Source organism: Schistocerca serialis, chromosome 7 (assembly GCF_023864345.2).
Source record: "Schistocerca serialis cubense isolate TAMUIC-IGC-003099 chromosome 7, iqSchSeri2.2, whole genome shotgun sequence".
NCBI lineage: Eukaryota > Metazoa > Arthropoda > Insecta > Orthoptera > Acrididae > Schistocerca > Schistocerca serialis.
In genome coordinates, this window is record NC_064644.1 from 214,083,362 (window position 1) to 214,107,099 (window position 23,738).

At 41.8% G+C, this 23,738-nt stretch overlaps 1 protein-coding gene across 1 annotated transcript in view; it reads left to right on the top strand.

Annotated features, from left to right (window-relative positions):
- LOC126412311 (26S proteasome non-ATPase regulatory subunit 4) overlaps nucleotides 1–23,738 on the top strand; it is an 80,618-nt gene that overhangs the window by 1,838 nt on the left and 55,042 nt on the right. Inside the window, exon 2 of the mRNA XM_050081832.1 lies at nucleotides 21,531–21,671. Within this exon, the coding sequence (XP_049937789.1) occupies nucleotides 21,531–21,671 (141 nt within the window). The remainder of the gene's footprint in view (nucleotides 1–21,530; nucleotides 21,672–23,738) is intronic.

The window sequence follows — 23,738 nt, forward strand, 5'->3', positions numbered from 1 at the left end:
TTCCCCCACCATCACCTGGGTTGATATCCATAGTAGATGATAATATGACTATTTCATTTTCACCAAATGAAGTGTTTTACAATGATGTAAATTCATCATTGCATGAATACATATCTTCATATCTTTCTCTTGAGCAGTATATGAGAAGAATGTAATATCATCTCCACTAATAATAATTCATATAAGAAGAGTTTCATGGTGTGCTTTGGACATTAAAACTTGACGGTAATGGGGTAGAATATACTAGTGATAAGACTGGAGTAGTTTGTGCTGAATGATGGGATGAATATTCCACGTAGGCCTTTCACAAGTATTTGGTCAAAGTTATAGAAAGATTGAAGTGATAGAGGTATAATTTAAAAATTACCAATTTGGAATCCATTGGATGCCTGTGTGTGCAGCAACAATTGAATATTCATATCGAATAAAGGACAGCAGTCAGTCTCAAAATCTGTGATTTATTGCAGATCTCGATTTCAAATATAATATAATCATCAGTGCATTACCAAAGACTTTTAAATTTCCCATCATGTCAGAGTATAAAATATGACAAAAGTGCACTTTATATGCAAAACACAAAACCAACCAAAACCATAAACAACCATTTTGTGTCTGTCATGTAAAGGCTAACTAGAACACTTGTCATTTTGTTACATGTTATGGTCTAACACATTGGGCCTTTTATGACTGTTATTGTACTAGTCATGCCTGCATTATAGTCAAAATCTAGATCTGCAATAAATTACAGACTTTGCAACTGCCTGCTGCCCTTTTCTCAATTTAAATGTTACTGTACGTAAGAAGCTGGCCCGGCTATTGAATATAAGGGTCACCATAACTGTACTATATTACAGGGTGATTCGAAATGCCCAAAGAATGTTTAGTGGTATCTTAAACCTTGCCAGTAGCCCAGAAATTAGTTTCCAGGTGGGCCTACTTGCTAATAATAAAGCCTAGTTTACACAACAACATTGGGTTGCACCACTCGTTGCGTGGAATGAGTTGCACGCAAGTGGTTTCATATATGACTGTAGACACAGCGACACCAGTACACATTTCAGTTTCATCGTTTTGTGGGTCCCTGAGTCGTGTATGAAATGAAAGTTTTGGCTGCTGCACGTTGCACGAGTTGTGATGGATTTAAAGCTTGTTGTGTGGAATCGCTGCATAAGGGGGGGGGGGGGGGGGGGGGGGGAAAAAAAAAAAAAAGAAGTTTCGATTCATGACTGGATGAAGAAAAGACATATGCTTGGTTGCTCAGCATCCTTATTGAAATAATTTGTAACGGATGATCCAAGAAGTTCTTTTAATTGTCTTAGAATGACACCAAAACTGTTCATGTTTCTTCTAAATACAGTTAATTATTTCATAAGGAATAAAGGTACTGTAATGCATGAAGCACTGTCGCCAGAACTGAAATTGCACATCATATTGTGTGCATTACAGTCGAGAACACTCGGCATGCTATAAGATACGGTTTTAATTGGTAATGACACTTTTTCATTAACTCCATTAATTTTTAACATTACCAGTAATAATTATTAACACCTGCAACAATAATAATACAAATCAGGCTGCATTAAGAAGAGAATGATTTGTAATCTACTCTCTTGAAGATAGATCTGTACAGTGGAAATATTTAAAAATTGTAACATGTGTGAACGGGGAGCACTGCAGCGGTGTTTTAGATAGATGAATACTGAATAAAGAATGCAACTTCTTGAATTTGTATAGCATTCCCTCCTGTCAACAGTATTCCTTAACAAAGATTTGGCCAACTCGAACAATGGGATTTTAGTCTTGTAGACGAGAGCATTGCCATAGCTAGAATTACACTTGCTTGTATTTTTCTTAATTCAGTTGTATATGCTCTCCTAACTCAATAAATTTTGCCCTGCAGCTCAATTATTGTCAAAACATCTGTTATGATCGCACATGATGGTCTCAGCAGGAGCAATATGTTGTTTATTTTTGTAACAGCAACACTGAAATCCCACAAACACCTATGCAAAGCATAGATATTCGAAAAGCGAACCTTATTCTCTGTTCCCCATTTCATATTTCAGTTTGTCTACACTCTATGAACACACATAATCTCAAAACTCGTGCAACTAGTGTCGCCAGAGTTGGAACATGCTGAAAGTGCTTAGTTTCACCAACAAGTTACGCAAATGCGTGGCGCGCATGCATAGTGGCCGGTAGCACAGTTACCTCCAACCTAGTGCCGTTGTGTAAACTAGGCTTAACAGAGAGACCAAATTAAACAGTTATGTTTTTTGGAAAATCCAGCATGGAATGTAACAATATTATGAAAAGGGTAGTTGCTACTCACCATATAGTGGAGATGGTGAGTTGAAGATAGGCACAACAAAAAAGACCATCAGAAAGTAAGTTGCCAGCCACAAAGTCCTTTGTTGAAAACACACACACACACACACACACACACACACACACACACACACACTCACACTCACACACACACACAACTGCAGTCTGTAGGTGCCAAGGCCAGACTCTTTAAGTGGCAGCACATGAGGCAAATAGTGTGGTGGGGGTAAGGAGGAGGCTGGGGAGGGGACAGATAGCTAGGAACGAGTGGGGGACAGTAAAATGATGCTTCTGGGATCATACAGAATCGAGGTGGTGGGAGGGCAGGGCCACTATGTGGAGTTGGGAGGTTAGACGGAGGGGCGTCAGTAGCAAAAAAGAGCAGTAAAAAGACTGAGAGTGTGTTAGTGGAATAGAGGTCAGTGTAGTGCTGGAATGGGAACAGGGAAGGAGCTAGGTGGGTAAGGACAATGACTAATGAAGGTTGAGGCCAAAAGGTTTGCAGGACTGTAGCACATATTGTAGGGAGTGTTCCCACCTGCACAGTTCAGAAAAGCTAGTGTTCGTGGGGAGGATCCAGATGGCAAAAGCTGTGGAGAAGTCATTGAAATGAAGAACATCATGTTGGGCGGCGTACTCAGCAACAGGTTGGTCCAGCTATTACAGCGTTGCAGCTTAGCTTGTAGATCGCATGTCTGGTTTCACAGGTAGCCCTGCATTTGATGGGATATGTGATGCTTATGACCAGACTGGAATAGGTGTTGGTGGGGGAATGTGTGGGACAGGTCTTGCATCGAGGTCTGTTACAGGGGCATGAGCCAAGTTGCAAGGAGATGAGAGCAGGGGCTGTGTTTGGGATGGATGAAGATATTGTGTAGGTTCTCAGAATGGCAGAATACCACTGTGGGAGCACACTAAATTGCAGTTGAAAATCTAAGTCACAACAGCAGCACAATCTGTAAATGTTGAAATGAAGATTGATTATGAATAAATTGACAAAAACTGAAACTTTCTCGTAACTGCCTGAAACAGTTTTGCTGAATTTAAGTAACTAGAAAGTTAGTATGCATGCAGGAATTTTTTAAATTTATTTTTTACATCTTCACTTAACATTACAAAAAAAGCTGTCTTAGATAATGACTGAAATTACATTTTTAGTGACAATTATGAATACTGTGGACTGCTAGAACCAAAAACAAAAATACCATTTAACAAGATATGTTACAGCTTTTGCTTGAAGACATCATTGGAGAACTGAAGTCCACACTGATTGACTACAATTTCTTTCTTTCAGGGGTTCGATCCTCCAATTTTAATCTGTTATTTTATCGTGTCTTTCATCACTTACAATGTTTTTTAATGTGAAAAATGCCAAGTTGCACTAAGGTTCAAAGCCCATGTTCATTAGCTTGACCCTATAACTGGCTGGACCCCATGTATCAATAGTCAGAAGATGACAAGAACATACCACCTCTACAAGAACAGTAAATGCCTAATAAGACACTGTAGTGTTCAGCATGATGATAGCTTTACTTTTATGTATATGACAGTAGAAACATTTCATGCTTATGTCCAAGACCACGGCCAAAAGACACCACTTAAGGCATGACGTGGAAGTGAGGGAATTAAGCATATTGGTCCATTTCTTGTTTCCAGCCTATTTCAACCACTATACTCTTTTTCCCATAGGCTACATCTGAATAGTATTTAGGAAGATCTTCATGTAATCTGAAGCTCTGAGATGTCTAGCATACTACATAACCGGCTATGTAGTAACATATCTGCTTCTTCCTTCATTTATTTATTACCTTGAATTTCCAGTGCAACATTGGGCTCTAAGCGATCTGTACAAGATCTATCAAGTACAATCAATCATTTCAGAGCTCTTTTCATATGCCGTTTGTCTTACAACTGGTTAAAGTTGTGTCCAATATTTCATCTATGCCCATTTCTTTTGAACAATTTAAGTTTCTACAAAAACTGTGTGTGTGTGGGGGGGCACATGTGAGACCTGAGCTATCTTCACATTATTGTAAACACTTGTCTGCTCAAGGCATCTGCAGTAAGCTTAAGCTCCGGGTTAAGGAGTGGAGCTGATTTTTTTATTTTAACTACTGCCACCACCAAAACCAACCCCAACCTCCCACCCCCCCATCCCATGGTTGACCTGCTAATTTCCTGCTATTTTTGCAATTAAACATTTTTCATATTGTAGGTGACTGTTCGTGTGTGTAATGAATAACTTCATGACCACCGTTCTGTATGAGCTTGAAGCTTGAGTCATCTCTCTAGGGTCACAGGTTAAAGCTGGCAGTGTGGTAATGCAATCTTCTTGATTTTTAGATCACAGATAAATGACTTGTGAATTCTGTAAAGAAACTGAGTGGGATTCTATGTTAAGTTTTGGCACATTTAGCTCATTTTCAACACTATTAGTGATAATATGAACTTTCGGGGTTTCAGGCCTATATAGGATTGCAGTTGATTACTTCAAATTTCAAAATAAAAGTGACAGAATAAATTAAAACCAACTACAAACTCAGTGTCAAACTATTAATGGCTGTTTTGAAACATTCAGTATCTGCTGATATGGTAATTAAATTGGGGCAATTGCATTTTCTTTTATTTATGAAGGAGCATTCAAAAATGGATAGCTGCATTACAGTATTTGTTTTACTACTACTGCTACTACTACTACTATTGCTATTACTGCTACTATTTTAAAAGTTTTCCTGGCTTAACAGACTATGCAGCCAGCGAGAATGATGATTACTTTTTGATCTTAAACAGATGGCATCCACATAGTGGATACGTATCACCACTGGCAGCACTGCACGGAGAGAGTACACCAGTAACAAAAAGTTGTACTTAAAAACGGAATTGTCAGTCCATTTGACCACCCAAAAACATACAACAATATTATGAATAGAACAGTTGTTAATCACCATACGCAGAGATGCTGAGTCACACACATGCACTACAAAAAGTCTGACAAAGTTTTCAGCCAGATGGGAGAAGTAAACTGGGTTCTTGGGGAAAGGAGGAGGCTGGGGAGGGGAAGGATAGCAGGGAAGGGGTGGGGGACAGTAAAAGGATGCTTGTGGGAGCATACATGGATGAAGTGGAGAGAGGATAAAGCAGCTAAGTGGAGTTGGGAAGTTAAGAGTGCTTTGGGGGAGGGGGTGTGGTAGTGAAAAAGAAGAGAAGTAAAAAGGCTGTGGATGTGTTGGTGGAATAGAGGGCAGTGTAGTGCTCGAATGGGAACAGGGAAGGAGGTAGATGGGTAAGGACAATGACTAAAGAAGGTTGAGGCCAGGAGGGTTACAGGAATGTAGGACATATTGCAGGAAGAGTTCCCACCTGCACAGCTTAGAAAAGCGGGTGTTGGTGGGAAGGATCTAGATGTCACAGATTGTGAAGCAGTCACTGAAATGAAGAACATCATGTTGGGTGGCGTGCCCAGCAACAGGTTGGTCCAGGCGTTTCTTGCCCACAGTTTGTCGGTGGCCATTCATGCGGACAGGCAGCATGTTGGTTGCCATGCCCATGTAGAATGCAGCACAGTGGTTGCAGCTTAGCTTGTACATCACTTGACTGGGTTTCTCACATCTAGGTCTATTACAAGAATATAAGCCATGAGGCAAAGGACTGGGAGCAGGGGTTGTGTAAAGATGGACATGGATATTGAGTACCACTGTGGGAGGGGTGGGAAGGACAACGGTAGGACATTCCTTGTGCCCTGAAATGAGGAGTGTTCTACTCACTATTTGTGATCTTTTTCAGTGTGCTTACCAAGCAGTGCTATCATAGTATCACAGATTTGTTTGTTTTGGTGCTAATTGTTGCACCATGAAAAACATTTGTGCTGGGAAAGAACTTTGTAAAGTCCTGTTAGAGTGGTTATTGGACCAATCTGTGTATCTTGTTTAGGTGTGAACAATTGATTCTTGATAAAAATTGTTATCCTTATTTACTTGTAGGTTGAGTTAGTGTCAGACTACAAACAATCGGGGGATTCAGTCCCCAGTTGGTTTAAGGATATTTATTCTGCTGCTTATCACTTCCTTCACTTCTGACCCTGATCTGTTTGTCTGATGTGTCAAGTTGTATCTTGATTAAAAATCCATGTCAAACTTTTTGGTCCCTTATGAGGGGCTAGTTAAATCAGTTCAGGGCATGTACTGTATAATTGTGGCCTTTATATCAACGTTCAGACTGAGGTCAGATGTGCTTTACTTATTTGCTGATAACATATTTTTTTTACTCGCTTTGCCACAGCTTGTCATGTTCATGGTTTATAGTATCGAAATATATTCAAGCAGTAAAAATATAATATTTACGTTGATATAGTATTTGTCAGGTTAATATAAGGATAAAGCATAAAAGGTAAAGCTGTATTCAACCTGTGGTTTGTTTTGTATACCGTACTTGGCTTGGTCCTATTTGAGACGGTAATCCCTCGCCTTTTTCTGACCTTGAACTTATTTATAGCAGAGATGCTGAGTCGCCTTTTTGTTGTGCCTATCGCGACTCAGCATCTCTGCTATATGGTGAGTAGCAACTTTATTTTCATAGTATTGTTACATTCCATCCTCGGTTTTCCATTGTTTGATCTTAAACTGACTTAGCCACTCCAGTTATGGCAGGACTTACAGTTTAATGTGGATTTGGAACCAATACGAAAATTGGCATTTTTCATATTGACATATTGCCAGAGATCAAAGAATAAGTCAAACTTAAACCAAAAACGTAATCAGTTGAACATATGCAACTCTTTTCTTTCTTAGCTGTTTCTTGTGATGCAGAAAATGTTGTTGATACTGTATTTCCTGATGAAAACTTCTTGTGTATCCAAATTTGTAGGGGTCTACTGTAATGTGATGTTTTGACAAGTATTAGTTTCTGCATATTTAGAGAGTGTTCTTGTTCCACAAGTGTATGTTTCATTGATAAGTAGCCACTGCTGCTGCTAATGTGTTCACAACCAATTTTGGCCTTCATGCCCAGGCCATTTTCAGAGCCACTAGAAACTGTGAGAACTGAAACCAGTCGTGGGCTTACAAATATATTAGCAACTAGAGCGGCTTTCTAATAAGTTTCAGCAAGTATCACACTCAGCATTTTATGACAAAGTGTGAAGTAATTGCTAACATCTACATTTATACTATACTTGGACTCACAAACAATGGTTGTAGAATTTAGGCTTGTTATGCACACCTACGTCACATATCCTCCAACAGCTAATGAATGTTCAGTAGTGTTCTGAGCACTCTGCTGTGAATGCCGTAGTTAATGTGAGCATTAAACTTGATCAAAGCGAGTTGTTTAGTGAACTTAGGTTCCATTTGTTGCTAGTTGCCATTGCTGAATGTGGTGGTAAGTGATAAATTCTGCATAAGAAAGCACATGGTCATATCACAAATGTTGCTTTGAGTCATCAACAATGCAGTCCCTGTCCGTGTGTCGACATGTGCGAACGGCCATCATTCGTGGATGGAACTACAGTGGGGGAGTTGCCTCCTCCACATGGCCAGGTCTTCAGCAGCCAGAGGGGCTTGAAAGGAAGCTAATTACTGACACAGCAGTGGTGAGGGAGTGGGCTGGAATCTGCATTCAAATCTAGATGTAAGAATTATTGATCTGTCTCATATGCTGAGCATGTGCTCAACTTACAGCTGTTAACTTGGGATTGCATGCTGGTATTAAGTGATAAACTTCCTCCCTATTGACAAAATTTTTGTGGATCATAATTTCTATGGATTCCATTATAATGCTTTCCCTAGGGTTGCTTGCACAGCAAAGATGTATGTTTAGCATTTTACAAATGTTAGAAATATTGAGATATTGTTTTTTTTCCTGTAAAAATTATGCTTGTCTTCTTAATTTGCCTAAAACTGTTTTCTGGTATGCCATGTTCTAACTATTCACTTGAAGATAATTTTACAACACATAATACTTTTGTACTTTTTGGGAAATCCTGCCTATATGCTTTGCTTAAATAATCTACTGTAGAATCAGTAGGGAAATACTTGCTGTTTCACTAACACTTGAGAAAGCATTGTCCCCTTAAGATAGTCCTAGCGTACAAAATTTATTTATCTTCAATTGGGAATAGATGAAGATAGATACTCTTATTGTTCACAGGTCTGTGGCAAAAAGTTCCTCAAGGATATAGTGTGTGTGACAAAAACAAAAATACATAAGATAATTCTTAGGCCATTGTAGTCATGCATCATCAAACAGAAAGCCATTTAAAATGCTTTCTTACACATAACACATTACTATACTGAAGACTTGCAGAAATCTTATTTTATGCAACTCCCAGTTTGTTTGATATCATTAGTAATGTATGTGTCACTCAATTCAGTGTATGAATTAATACCTCGGTTTCTGTAAGATAATGTAGAGAGGTGCAAAGACATGGTACAAAACTGTTTTATCATATTATAAGCTGCTAGGTGCAAATTCTGAATAATCAAAAAAACATTTACTACAGAGAGAAACTGAATGAGGCAGAGCAGTTGAGTTTGTCCTGCCTGGCCATCCGTATTTAGTTGTTCTGTGGTTTTAGTTTTCAGGCAAACAGTGGGATGATTCCTTCAGCAAGGCCACTGTCAACAAGCAGTCATACCCTCATAAAAACATAATTTTAATATTTTATGTGTGTGTGTGTATATTTGAGCCATATTTTCATTGTAATATGTGACAAATCATATATCATTGAGATTGTTCCTAGATGAACGAAAATAAATAAAAAAAATAAACACTACCTAGGACCTCAAACCACAAAAAATAGAACAGTAAAATTAAGCTAAAAGTTTTCTGTGAAATATTTTTTAATATGAAAGACAAAGAAGCAAGTGTCATCAGTAGTAATGTAAAATCTTTTTAACAAGTTTTCTTTATCTGTCATTTGACTGTTTAACATAATAGTATAGATCATATAAAAAACATACATTTGGTGCTGTAGTAGTGCATATCACTCCACAACTGTCTTAAAACTAGAAAATGAGCTAATAGTAGCACAAGCAGAACTGGAACAGTTAAGAGCAGCAGTTAGGAGCAGTAAAGTTAGAGGAGTAGGGTACATATCTGGAATGTGGCAAAACTTGCCAGATCAGGCAAAATGTTCAAAAGATGTTGCTTTGTACTAACTTTAGACTAGATATCTTGAATAGCTTTACTGCTGTGGAGATAGTGGTCACAAGTGTGCAGACTAACCAAAGGATTGAAGAACAGTGTTGACAAGATGGGGAAGAAAATGCAAATTAATGTTAGTAGTAAACAGAAGGTTAAAAAGATTAAGAGGTCATCTTTAGAGTGTCACATGCGGTGTAGGAACTCTGAGCAAAGATCTTGATCAAGATGGTGGTGTAGTGCTGGGACATAACTATGTAACTGAGAACGACATGACACACATTGTTGAAACTGCTCCTCATAAAAAATTGAACAAAGTGCTACAGTATGAAGCTCTCTGTTGAAAGTATATAAATAGAGCTTCAGGAGTCATTCACTGGAGTGGGGTGATCATGCGTGAGAAGTGATTGTGCATCACCTCTCCCTAGGTCACATCGTACAGTCCATGTTCTGCATCAGAATGTTTCCAGTGAGAGATTACTTGCACTGCACATTTCCAGAAGCAGTCAGTGTAAGCAGTGCATTGTCTGTCTGATCACTATGATTTCCGATATTTCAACTAGGTCTTTTTCAGGGTAAATGTTTCTGAAAAACATAGTTGTCGAATGACTGGAGACACCATTGCAACAGTTAGTGGAGAAATGACAAACAGAAACTTGAGAAGTACAAAGGGTAGCAATCATAACTCATTTTTACCTTTAACAATTAGGGAAAGATAGATTGTTACTTACTGTAAAGAAGACACATTAAGTTGCAGATAGGCACAATTAAGACACTTAAACAAAGCTTTTGGCCACAGCCTTCATCAGCAAAAGAGAATCAGAGAAACGCACACGTCATGGACATATGACCGCCAGCTCCGGAATCTCAGATCGAAAGCTTTGTGTAAGTGTCTTAATTGTATTTTTCTGCAACTTAACGTCATAAGTGGCAATCTATCTGTGATTGAGCCCCCCACAGAAACATTCCCAACAGAATAGAAAAGCATAATACAAAGTGAGTGATAATGTATTCATAAAAGCAACTGTTCTTTATTGAATAGATGTTAGCTTTCGTAATAAATTATCTGACCGTGATGATCAAATGCTGGCAATAAAGCATCCTTATCAGTCAGATTTAAATAGGAAGGGAAAAATAAAATTTAAGAGGATTGTAAATGAATAGTTTGCCAAGGACATACATTAGATGACAAATTGTATTATTTCCAAAACTATTCTTACAACCTAATACATCCAATTTTCCTACACAATGGTTCAATGAAAATTACGGTTGAAGCCAAGAAAAGTGTAACTAACATCTGAGATCATGTATGTTGCGCTAGGAAGAGAGAGCATTTTTAATGCAGAGGAATAGCTCTTGTTGAAGACTTACCAATTATTAACAGGCATTATTGCATAATTCTTTGTTCTGAGATCAAAAAAGCAAAAAACCATGTACTATGCATAAAAAATTCAAGATTATGAGATCAGACAGACATTTTTTAGCATTATCTGACATGAAATGAATATTGTAATAAGGAAAATAATATTTAATATCCAGATAACAGTATCCGAGAGGCAGATGATATAAAATCATATCATTGGCTAATAAATCAAATCATTGGCTAATAAATTCAATGTATTCTTCCTCACAGTAGCCAAAAACACAGGGACAAAACAATCTGTTCCATGAAAAACAGATCCAATAAACTTAGCTACTGTGGGCCCAGGGGTTAGAATAGGCCCGAGGTATTCCTACCTGTCGTAAGAGGTGACTAAAAGGAGTCTCACACCTTTTGGCCTTAATGTGATGGTCCCCTTTAGGGTTTGACATCCATTTTTCAAAATTTTCTCAAACAGCGAGCCATTTGGGGAAGGGTGCCTTACATGGTGCATTGTGCATTGATATCTTTAGCCCACTTTTTCGTCAAGGCATGCAGTCCCGCTGATCCTCCATCTCTTGGGCGAGGACACCTTCCTGGGTGCGTTTTCCTCCACCCACTATGCAGTGTCGTTTTCTGCGCCAACCATGACTGTGGAATTCTTTGCACCTTATACCCAGCACGGTAGCCAGTCTGTTGTGGCGGGGCTGCCATGTACCCTGTTGGTTGTAGCCCCCTGAGTACACAGGGATCGCTCTGCTGATGCCTGTGCTGTTAACTCCTCATGTATGCCAAGGAGTAGATGCCCATCACCCTGGGGCATCAGGACTCTCGGCAATGGCCATCCTGCCAGGTGGCCTTTGCTGCAGCTGGGTGGTGCCCGTGGGGAGGGCCCCTGGTCGGAGTGAGTGGCATCAGGGCAGATGACACACCATAAAGCATAGTATGTCATCTGTTGCTGGTGGTCCGTCGCCAGCAGTCTCTGAGTGAGCAAAGTCTAACTTCAATGCTAAGAAATATGACCCCAAATCGTTCCCCTCTCTGGCCACACCATGGGAGGAATGCCACCCCAAGGATGGCAGTGAAGCTTATTTGCCCCGGTACCTTGTATGTACGAGAGTTGATGGGGAATCTTCCATGTCCATGAAGCCTCAGTTTTTTGTGCAGCATTTGTAGGACAAGGTTGGGGAGGTGGAGGGCTTGTCCAAAATGTGCTCTGCGTCAGTCTTGATAAAAACAGCATCCTCTGCCCAGTCACAGGCATTACTCACTTGTGACAAGTTGGGGGATGTTTCTGTTACCATCACGTCCCATAAGAACTTAAATATGATCCAGGGTATTATATTCAACAGTGACCTTCTTTTGCAGCCTGACGACGAGCTGCGAGCCAATATAGAGTGGTGAGGAGTTCATTTCGTCTGGCGGATTCATCGGGGTCTGAGGGATAATCAGGTTGCCACCAGTGTCTTCATCTTGGCCTTCGAGTGTGACACATTGCCCAAGAAGGTCAAGGTGATGGTCTACCACTGTGACGTCAAGCCATATATACCTCCCACGATGTGGTGCTTTAAGTGCTGGAAGTTCGACCATATGTCTTCCCACTGTACTTCCAGCGTCACATGTCGAGATTGTGGGTGTCCATTACATCCCAATACTTCATGTGCCCCGTCTCCCATATGTGTCAACTGCGAAGAGCATGGTTCACCTTGCTAGCCGGACTGCAGGATTTTACAGAAAGAGAGGAAAATCATGGAATATAAGACACTGGACCGACTGACCTAGACTGATGCTAAGAGGAAATTTGAACGCATACATCCTGTGGCTATGACCTTCTCTTATGCTGCCACTATGAGAACAGTTATCGCCCCATCAGTTCCTCGCATTCCTGTCACCTCTCAGAACCAGAAGACTACACCTGCTCCCTTGATTTTTTTTTTCTTTTTTTGGAGGGGGGCACTGTTCTCCCTGTTACTCCCGCACCACCTACTTCGGGAGCAATGCTGCCCCCCCCTACCATCAGTGATATCAGTCCCCACTTCTGAGCAGAAGTGTAAGTCTTCTTTGGCTCCTTTTGCTAGGAAGGGGTCCCTTGTGTCACTCCCTTCCCAGATTTCTACATCTACATTGATACTCCGCAAGCCACCCAACGGTGTGTGGCGGAGGGCACTTTACGTGCCACTGTCATTACCTCCCTTTCCTGTTCGTCGCGTATGGTTCGCGGGAAGAACGACTGTCTGAAAGCCTCCGTGCGCGCTCTAATCTCTCTAATTTTACATTCGTGATCTCCTCGGGAGGTATAAGTAGGGGGAAGCAATATATTCGATACCTCATCCAGAAACGCACCCTCTCGAAACCTGGACAGCAAGCTACACCGCGATGCAGAGCGCCTCTCTTGCAGAGTCTGCCACTTGAGTTTATTAAACATCTCCGTAACGCTATCACGGTTACCAAATAACCCGGTGACGAAACGCGCCGCTCTTCTTTGGATCTTTTCTATCTCCTCAGTCAACCCGACCTGGTACGGATCCCACACTGATGAGCAATACTCAAGTATAGGTCGAACGAGTGTTTTGTAAGCCACCTCCTTTGTTGATGGACTACATTTTCTAAGCACTCTCCCAATGAATCTCAACCTGGTACCCGCCTTACCAACAATTAATTTTATATGATCATTCCACTTCAAATCGTTCCGTACGCATACTCCCAGATATTTTACAGAAGTAACTGCTACCAGTGTTTGTTCCGCTATCATATAATCATACAATAAAGGATCCTTCTTTCTATGTATTCGCAATACATTACATTTGTCTATGTTAAGGGTCAGTTGCCACTCCCTGCACCAAGTGCCTATCCGCTGCAGATCTTCCTGTATTTCGCTACAATTTTCTAATGCAGCAACTTCTCTGTATACTACAGCATCATCCGTGAAAAGCCGCATGGAACTTCCGACACTATCTACTAAGTCATTTATATATATTGTGAAAAGCAATGGTCCCATAATACTCCCCTGTGGCACGCCAGAGGTTACTTTAACGTCTGTAGACGTCTCTCCATTGATAACAACATGCTGTGTTCTGTTTGCTAAAAACTCTTCAATCCAGCCACACAGCTGGTCTGATATTCCGTAGGCTCTTACTTTGTTTATCAGGCGACAGTGCGGAACTGTATCGAACGCCTTCCGGAAGTCAAGAAAAATAGCATCTACCTGGGAGCCTGTATCTAATATTTTCTGGGTCTCATGAACAAATAAGGCGAGTTGGGTCTCACGAACAAATAAGGCGAGTTGGGTCTCACACGATCGCTGTTTCCGGAATCCATGTTGATTCCTACATAGTAGATTCTGGGTTTCCAGAAATGACATGATACGCGAGCAAAAAACATCTTCTAAAATTCTACAAGAGATCGACGTAAGAGATATAGGTCTATAGTTTTGCGCATCTGCTCGACGACCCTTCTTGAAGACTGGGACTATCTGTGCTCTTTTCCAATCATTTGGAACCCTCCGTTCCTCTAGAGACTTGCGGTACACGGCTGTTAGAAGGGGGGCAAGTTCTTTCGCGTGCTCTGTGTAGAATCGAATTGGTATCCCGTCAGGTCCAGTGGACTTTCCTCTATTGAGTGATTCCAGTTGCTTTTCTATTCCTTGGACACTTATTTCGATGTCAGCTAGTGGGAAAGATGACACCCGCCAGCGGCTGACGAGCCCAAAAGCAGCTGATCATAGGGCTTCGCGCTCATCCTCAGTCCCAGAGGCTGAAATCCTCCCAGCCAGGGAAACCCAAGGAGCAGTGAGAGAAATCCAAAAAGAAGGTCCCCAAGACTAAGGGAATTGCGATGGCACCCACACCACCGCTACCTACAAGCTCTGTGGATGAGGTGGAGGTTCTGGTGTTCATTGAGGACTTAGATCTCGCCGGACCCTCAGACACGATGGATATAGACTGCTCAGGCAAAAAGTTGGAGGCAGCAGGTGACCTTGAGGTGTAAACTGCCTCATTGAATGTTCCACGCCTTTCCAGTCTCACGATGACATCACCCTCCAGTGGAATTGCAGCGGTTTTTTCCACTGTTTGAGCTACGACAATTGTTAGGCTTTTCACTTGCTTTCTGTTTTGACCTCCAGGAAACATGGTTCACGGCAATGCCATCCCTTGCCCTCTGCAGCTATGAGGGATATCACAGGAACTGTAGTGACTATAATTGAGTGTCAGGTGGCGTTTGCATTTATGTCCTAAACTCAGTCTGTCATGAACCTGTGCCCCTTCAAACTCCTCTTGAAGCTGTGGCTGTCAGAATAAGGACAACGCAGGAAATAACTGTGTGCAATGTATTTCTTCCTCCAGGTGGTGCAGTATCCCTGAATGTAATAACTGCACTGATTGATCAACTCCCTAAACCTTTTCTACTTTTGGGAGATTTACACGCCCATAACCCCTTGGGGGGTAGCACTGTGCTTACTGGCCGAGGCAGAGATGTTGGAACTTTACTGTCTCAGTTCAACCTCTGCCTTTTAAATACTGGGGCCACCACACATTTCAGTGTGACTCATAGTAGTTATTCGGCCATTGATTTATCAATTTGCAGCCCAGGACTTCTCCCATCTATCCACTGGACAACCCATGATGACCTTTGTGGTAGTGACCACTTGCCCATCTTCCTGTCATTGCCCCAGCGTCCCTCGCTCTTTAGGGTGCCCCCGGTGAAAGGCTGTCCCTTGGTGGTCGCCGGAAGTCATTGAAGCAATTAAGGAGCATCAGTGAGCTCTACAGTGGCACCTTTCCCTGGAGCACCTTACAGCCTTTAAATGGCTCTGTGTCTGCGTTCACCAACTTATCAAATGACGGAAGCAGGAGTGTTGGGAGAGATATGTCTCAACCATTGGGTGCCATACGTCACTTTCCCAAGTCTGGGCAAAGATGAAACATGTTTTCGGGTACCAGACCCCACAGGTCTTCCCGGTGCTAACATATATGGCGTGTTATCTACTGACGCAAACGCGATTTCCAAGCACTTTGCTGAGCACTATGCTCAAGCCTCTGCATTGGAGAATTGGAGAATTCCCCCTCCCCCTCCCCCTCCCCCCCCCCCCCCTCTCGCCCTCCTTCACACTCTCAAACGGCGACTGGAAGGGAAAGTCCTCTTGTTCACTACACACCACAGTGAATCCAATAACGCCCCATTTACGGAGTGGAAGCTCCTCAGCGCCCTTGCACATTGCCCCGGCACAGCTCCTGGGCCAGATTGGATCCACAGTCAGATGATTAAACATCTGACTAAAAGCGATATCTCCTTGTCATCTTCAACCGGATCTGGTGTGATGGCGTCTTTCCATCGCAATGGTGAGAGCGCACCATCATTCCGGTGTTCAAATATGGTAAAAACCTGCTTGATGTGGAAAGCTATCGGCCCATCAACCTCACCAACATACTTCGTAAGCCGCTTGAACGTATGGTGTTCGGCAGTTGTGTTGGGTTGGGTCCTGGAGTCACAAGGCCTACTGGCTCCATGTAAGGGCGGCTTCCGCCAGGGTCGCTCTACCACTGATAATCTTGTGTTCCTTGACTCTGCTATCCGAATAGCCTTTTCCAGACGCCAACATTAGGTTGCTGCCTCTTTAGATTTACGAAAAGCATATGACACAACCTGGTGATATCATATCCTTGGCACATTATATGAGTGGGGTCTCCGAGGCCTGCTCCCAATTTTTATCTAAAATTTCGTGTCACTTCATACTTTCCGTGTCCAAGTTGGTGTCATGGCTTCCTCACTTTCGTCAGCTTAAGCGGAAGTGCTGGCAGCACCTCAGTTCCCTCCGCAGCCTGAGCACCACCAACTGGGCTGCAGATCGCTCTATGCTGCTGCAGCTCTACAGAGCCCTTGTTCAATCCCACGTTGACATGGGAGTCTGGTTTATGGTTCGGCGGCTCCCTCAGCGTTGTGTTCACTTTACCCAGTGCACCACTGTGGCATTTGCTAACAGGAACTTTTTAGGATGAGTCCGGTGACCAGCGTCCTTGTGGAGGCTGGAGTCCCTCCATTGCAGGTTAGGCGTGCCCAACTTCTGGCCAGTTACATTGCACACATTCATTAGTTCTCCTGTGTATCTGAATCACCGCCACCTTTTCCCACCCACAGCAGTTCATCTCCCGCATCGGCGGCCAAGGTCTGGGCTTCTGCAGTTCGTGTCCGTCCCTTCTTTCCGAACTGGAGTCCTTGCCTTTACCACCTACACTTGAGGTCCATTCACGTACATCTCCATGGTGTACACCTATGCCGCAGCTTCGCCTGGACGTTTCACATGGCCCTAAGGACTCAGTTAACCCCGCGGCTCTCCGCTGCCACTTCCTCTCGATTCTTGACATGTACAGAGGTCATGAAGTGGTTTACACATACAGCTCAATGGCTGATGCTCATGTCGGCTTCGCGTATGTCCGTGGCGGACATATTGAACAGCATTATTTGCCTGCTGGCTGCAGTGTTTTCACTGCTGAGCTGGTGGCTATATCTCGTGCTCTTGAGCACATCCGTTCATGCCCTGGGGAGTCATTCCTTCTGTGTACTGACTCCTTGAGCACCCTAAAAGCTGTCGACTAGTGCTATCCTCGTAAGCCTTCCATCCAGGAGTCCATTTATGTGCCGGAACTGTCCAGTCATTTGGTGGTGTTTGTCTGGACCCCAGTTCACGTCGGAATCCCAGGTAACAAACTTGCCGACAGGCTGGCCAAACAGGCTACGCGGAAACCACTTATGGAGATCGGCTGAGTTCAGTACTATGCCGCTAAGTTTTGCGGCTTTGAGAGACGAAATGGCATAACCTCAGCACGTACAACAAACTGTGTACCATTAAGGAGACTACGAATGTGTAGCAGTCCTCCATGTGAGCCTCCGTGGTTTTCTGCCGGCTTCGCATTGGCGATGCTTGGGTGACACACAGCTACCTCCTGCCCCATGATGATCCAACTCAGTGTCGGTGCAGCGCCCGGCTGACAGGGGCCGGTATCTTGGTGAGTGTCCTTCTTTGGCTGCCCTGCGATGGATCTTCAGTTACCGAACTTGTTGCCATTAACTTTAGCAGACAACGCGTCATCAGCTAATTTGGTTTTACGTTTTATGCATGACGGTGGGTTTTATCATTCTATATACAGCACATGTCCTTTATCCCTTTGTGTTCTCCACTCTAATGCTTTTAGGGTGGATGTTTTCATGTGTCGCAGAGTGGCTGGCTTTTCCTTTTTATATTCTTGTTGTCTGCCAGCTACGATCATCTGCTCTCTTGTTTTTACCCCTTCTACCTGTTTCTTGCTTCTCTCTGTGGTTTTCTTTTCCTGTTTTCTCCATAGTAGTGTTGGTTGTCTGTCTGTCGTTCTTTTGGCTCTTCCTTTCTCCTGCTTATTCCCCCCTGCCCCGTTGTGTACTTATTTTACTAGGAACAAGTGACCGATGACCTCCCAGTTTGGACCCCCCCCCCCCCCCCCCCACACCTCGCCCCTGCCCCCTTTTAAGCCAACCAACCAATAAACTTACTAAGACAGGCAATGGATACTCCACTTAAAGACACTAATTTTTCAAAATCATCTGTTAAAGATATCACAGAAACAATTAGATCACTAACCCATACCATCTTTGTAATGAGTCGATGAGTCATGATGTATTGCCTGAAAGACTGAAATTGTTGCAGTACATGGAGTAGTCAAACTGTAAATAACAGCAGACCACTTTGGTAAATGATATGAGAGGAATAAGATTAAATTCTGAGTAGGGGAAACATTATGTATCATATGTTACGGATTCAGTGGTTGGCCCTGTGATGTTCTTTGTCGACGTAAATAATATACCTAGGGCATTGGAGTACTCTTTAATCATTGTAATGTTGCTGACAACACAGTATATTGGTAAAATTACAAACACAGTTAGGAGAATAATGGAATGGGCTTACAACTGTTTCACAAATAACAGCTCTTGAGTTGTACAGAAACAACTATTATACAGCTGGAAACAGATCAAAATAACCTGTAGTTACCAGAAGTTGAGACAAGTGTGTGTACACTGAATGAAGCTTGATATGTTAAGTTCATGGACATCCAGATTAATCACAAAATGAGTGGCGAAGCTAACCAAAATGTCCGTTCTACTGAGATAACAAAAATGTCAGTTCTACTACTTTGTACTTAGAAATCTCTGTGTTGACTTGCAGACAGGCTTGCTAGGCAACTCTCACTCGTCGCTTTCTTGTGACCTAGTTTCTGGAAGCATTACAGTTGAAGGTATCTATTCTATAGATGTGTGTGATAAGAAGGTTGAGCAATTTTGATGACAAAGTACCTTGCAAACATCTTTTCAGGGACCCCAGGGTTTTCACTTACATGGCAATATGCTTACTCCCTAATGGTATTTGTAGTTAGTAACGAGTGAAGTTTAATAGGACTGCGCAATTCACGGTCACAGTACTACATAGGTTGGAACTTAAATAGTGGCAACACTGCTGTGGAGACACTATGCAATGGAATCTACTATTATTGCTGATAGCATACATTGTTGACATACCTACGTTACCTCCAGGCAAATGGACTCGCCCATCCCACAATCGAGGGAAACACAGTCACTTGTGAGCGAGCAGTCTAACGTAACGATGTCACTATTTTTTTGAAACAAGACCAACGGAGTCGGAACAAGATTGAATGTGCCAGAGGTTGTACAGCATGACAGTGTCATCAAGGTCTTAGTCGTGCAGGGAATTGGCATTGTCATACAGGACAGTGGCACATTGGGTAAAAGCCTTCAACGAAAGCTGGCATACTGTGGCAGACATGCATCAGGCAGGTCATCCTAGCATGCCTGAAGTAGCAGTGCATGCTGTTGCCGCGTTAGTGGGCAGTGATCGATGCCATATGATTTGTGAGCTCACCCACAAAACCGGATTAGCGCAAACGACTGTGCTTCGCATCCTGAGGGAACACCTGGGCATGCGAAAAATTGAATCACAATGGGTTCCACATGACTTGACGGAAATGCAGAAATGGATGCGTTACGACGCTGCTCATACGCACTTGGAGCACTATGAGCGTGAAGGAGAGGCTTTCTTACACCATGTGGTAACACTGGATGAGACATCGGCCACATTGTACTAGCCAAAACTGAAACGCCAGTCCAACGAATGGCGTCATATGGGTAGCCGCGAAAGTCAAAAGTGCATCAGAGCTCCAGTATGGTAAAAGTTATGGTAATTCTCATGTACGACTGTGATGGTGTTATCCTAATGCATTACGTTCCTCCACGGCAGAACGTCAGTGCTTAGTATTACTGTTCGTTTTTGGAGCATCACCTGGGCCAGCTTTGCGAAAGAAGCGGTGACGCTTTCCGCACAACAATGTGCGAGTGCATAAGTGCAAGCTGCGGCTGCTCTGTTTGGTTGATGGGACTGGGAAGTACTGTACCATCCACCATACTCCCCAGACTTAGTCCTTGTGACTTTGATTTGATTCCGCAGATGAAGGAACCACTTTGTGGTATTCGCTTCAGAACTGTTCCAGAGATTCGAGAGGCAGTAGACTGCTCCATTCGCACCATCAACAGAACAGGCTCTGCTAACGGTATACTATGCCTTCCACATTGCTGGCAACAGGTTTAACACAAGCTGGCGAGTACTTTGAAGGACAGTAACAGGTACAAACATGTATGAAGGACAGTAACAGGTGCAAACTTGTAACTCTTTTTGTCTCAGTTGTGAATAAATAGTTGCCACAACTTAAGTTCCAACCCTCGTAGAAATAAGTAAAAAATTACCTAATATACAATATTGGACTCCTGTAAAGTTGGAAGTAATTTCTTCAATTATCAGTGTGAATAGATTAGTGTGTGTCATAATTTATTGTTAGTAGAGTTTACTGAAGTAGCAAGCTGTAATTATCTCTGCCTGTTGATGTATAACTTGCCTTTTTCCATGAATCTGAAGGTCCTGTGTCATAATGGATTTGTAGAACAAGATGTGTGAATCTTTACTTCCCACAGTCCTTTACAACAATTACATAGGTCTACATGGAGATTTGCCATTCTGATCAGCTGGCAACACTAGCCATTCGTAGCATAGAGAGCAAATGCTACCTGGTTCATTTCAGTGCCATATCCTGCAGTGAAATACCATTGCTCACCAGTGCTACTAATCTGTGTAATGCATTAGTATTCCACTACACAACAGATTATTTCCTGCTGTCCAGCACTTAGTGTTGAACTGATGATTGTTATTCTGATCTGTTGATGTATGGACACATTCAGGCTACTCAAGAAATACAGTTTAGTAAAAATTGGTTTTGTTTGCTGTTAGGTGTGTGTGTGTGTGTGTGTGTGTGTGTGTGTGTGTGTGTTGATATATGCAGTCTTTAATGTGTGTAACAGAGAATAGTATTTGTTATAATTAGCTGGTTGAGATATCAAGAAATTTGATGTCCTGCATGCTACATGGGTCAGCAGTTAAAAATCGTACAGTATGCCGTGAAACAGTATATTTACATCAGTTACTTTTTTAATTGAAATTTTGTATGTCTAATGTACAATTATTCTATTAATTGATTGATTGAAATGTGAGATGTATTCGTTTTAAACAGAGAAATCTGTGTTACTGAATGAGCATTTGGCCTATCATTGCATTTTGATTGTATAGTTTGTTTAAGACACAGTGAAAATTTTAAATCTTTGTTTCTTGTTTCAGTGTCGATAACAGTGACTACATGAGAAATGGTGATTTTGTTCCTACTCGGCTACAAGCTCAGCAGGATGCAGTGAACCTTGTATGCCATTCAAAAATCAGATCAAATCCAGAGAACAATGTTGGTCTGCTTACTTTAGCAAAGTAAGATATGTTACTGTTAAGTGCTGCAACACATTTTGGGGATAAGGATAATAGATTAAGATGAAGGGGATGATCAAAAGTGCTTCTGAATGAAATTGGCCACAGTAATAGATAGCAACATAGTGGTAAGAAAATTAAGCAAATAAAATGTAAACCAGCTGCTTTTACCTGCTGAATTCCAAAATCTTATTGAAGCAGACCAGTTGACAAAATTTTGGTTCACAAACTTTACAGAAATTCTGATTTCCTAGACAGGCCCAGTCCTTTTCTTGGGCAGGAAATAGGATTTACCTAAACATTGGTGGACCATACCAAAATCAACCAAGAGGAACATGGTGTTTCAAATTCTTTCCATCAAATGTCTAGGGAGACTGCAGTTGTGTGTGTGTGTGTGTGTGTGTGTGTGTGTGTGTGTGTGTGTTTTGTCTACTTTTTACAAACACTTTGCATGAAAGCTAAATTTCCAATGGCCTTTTTGTTGTACTGTTCTGCGATTCAGCATCTCCGCTCTGTGGTTAGTAGGAACTATCCTTTTCATTACATTTTTAAACTCCATCCTGGATTTTCCATTGTTTGAAAAATTTACATTGATGGAAATGAACGTGTGCAACCTATCTTTCCCAAAGAAAATGGACCCATTGAGTTTCCTGGTGTAGTAGTACCAGCAGAGATATTGAGAAGATTGTTTTTAAAAAACACCAGAACCTATTACAAAGGGAAACAAAAAGACATTCCATGTCCTGAAGTAGAATCAGAATGCCAAGTCAGAGACCATAAGGATCCTGAGGAAGAATCTGACCAGCCAGATGTTCCAGAACCAAAGAAGAAGAGGCAAAAATGCTTTTTGTGAATGATCATGAACCTCTTGAGATATAAGTACGTTAGAAGTAAAAAATAAAATCCTTTGGTCACCCTAAAATGTGGGGATCTCAGTAATCTTCCGGAACCCAAAATTTTAGATGATTTTGGGCCCATTAATGCCTTCAGAATAAAACTTTCTTCTAAAATATGCTATAACACAGAGTAAAAATAATCTTAAAAAACGCTGGCTCTGCAACAAATGCAATTTTTTGTGCACTTCAGTGTGCTGTAGGTGTGAAGCAGTTAACCACCTAATGTGTAATGTTAACTTAAAAGTCTGTGCCACTTGACAAAGGGCATTTTAAGAGTAATATATAAACAGAATTTGTTTCTTAAATATGTCTGCATCTACATACATACTCCGCAAGCCACCATATGATATGTGGTGGAGTGCACCCTGTACCACTTCTAGACATTTCATTTCCTGTTCCACTTATAAATTGAATGAGGGAAACACATCTATTCGCTTCCATTTGAGTCCTTATTTCTCATACCTAATCTTCGTGGTTCTTACACGAAATGTGAATTGGCGGGAGTAGAATCGTTCTGCAGTTAGATTCAAATGTTGATTCTCTAAATTTTCTCAGTAGTATCCCTCGAAAAGAACATCATTTTTTTCCCCTAGGGTTTCCCATTTGAGTTCCCGAAGCATCTCGATGACATTCGCATGTTGTTCAAAACTGCCAGTAACAAATCTAATAACCTGCCCTTGAATTGCTTCGATGTCTTCCTTGGTATGGATCCCAGACACTTGAGCAGTATTCAATAATAGGACAGTTTAGTGGTCTCCTTTACAAAACAACAACACTTCCCACAATTCTCTCAATAAACCAAAGTCAACCATCCATGTTCCTTACCACAATTCTCACTTTGCTTTGACCATTTCATGTCACTTTGCAGTGTTACACTCAACTATTTAAACAACATGACTGTATCAAGCAGGATGTTACTAATACTCTATCTGAACATTATGGGTTTGTTTTTCGTATTCATGTGCATTAACTTTCATTTTTCTACATTTAGATCTAGTTTCCAACATACTGGGTTCTGTTACATAAGAAGTCTTTGAGCCACTCACATATCTGGGAACCTATTCCATATGGTATTAACCTTTGTTAACAGTACGCAATGGGGCGCTGTGTTGATTGCTTTCTGGAAACATGGAATCTACCTGTTGCCCTCTGTGTAGAATTCGTGGTATATCAT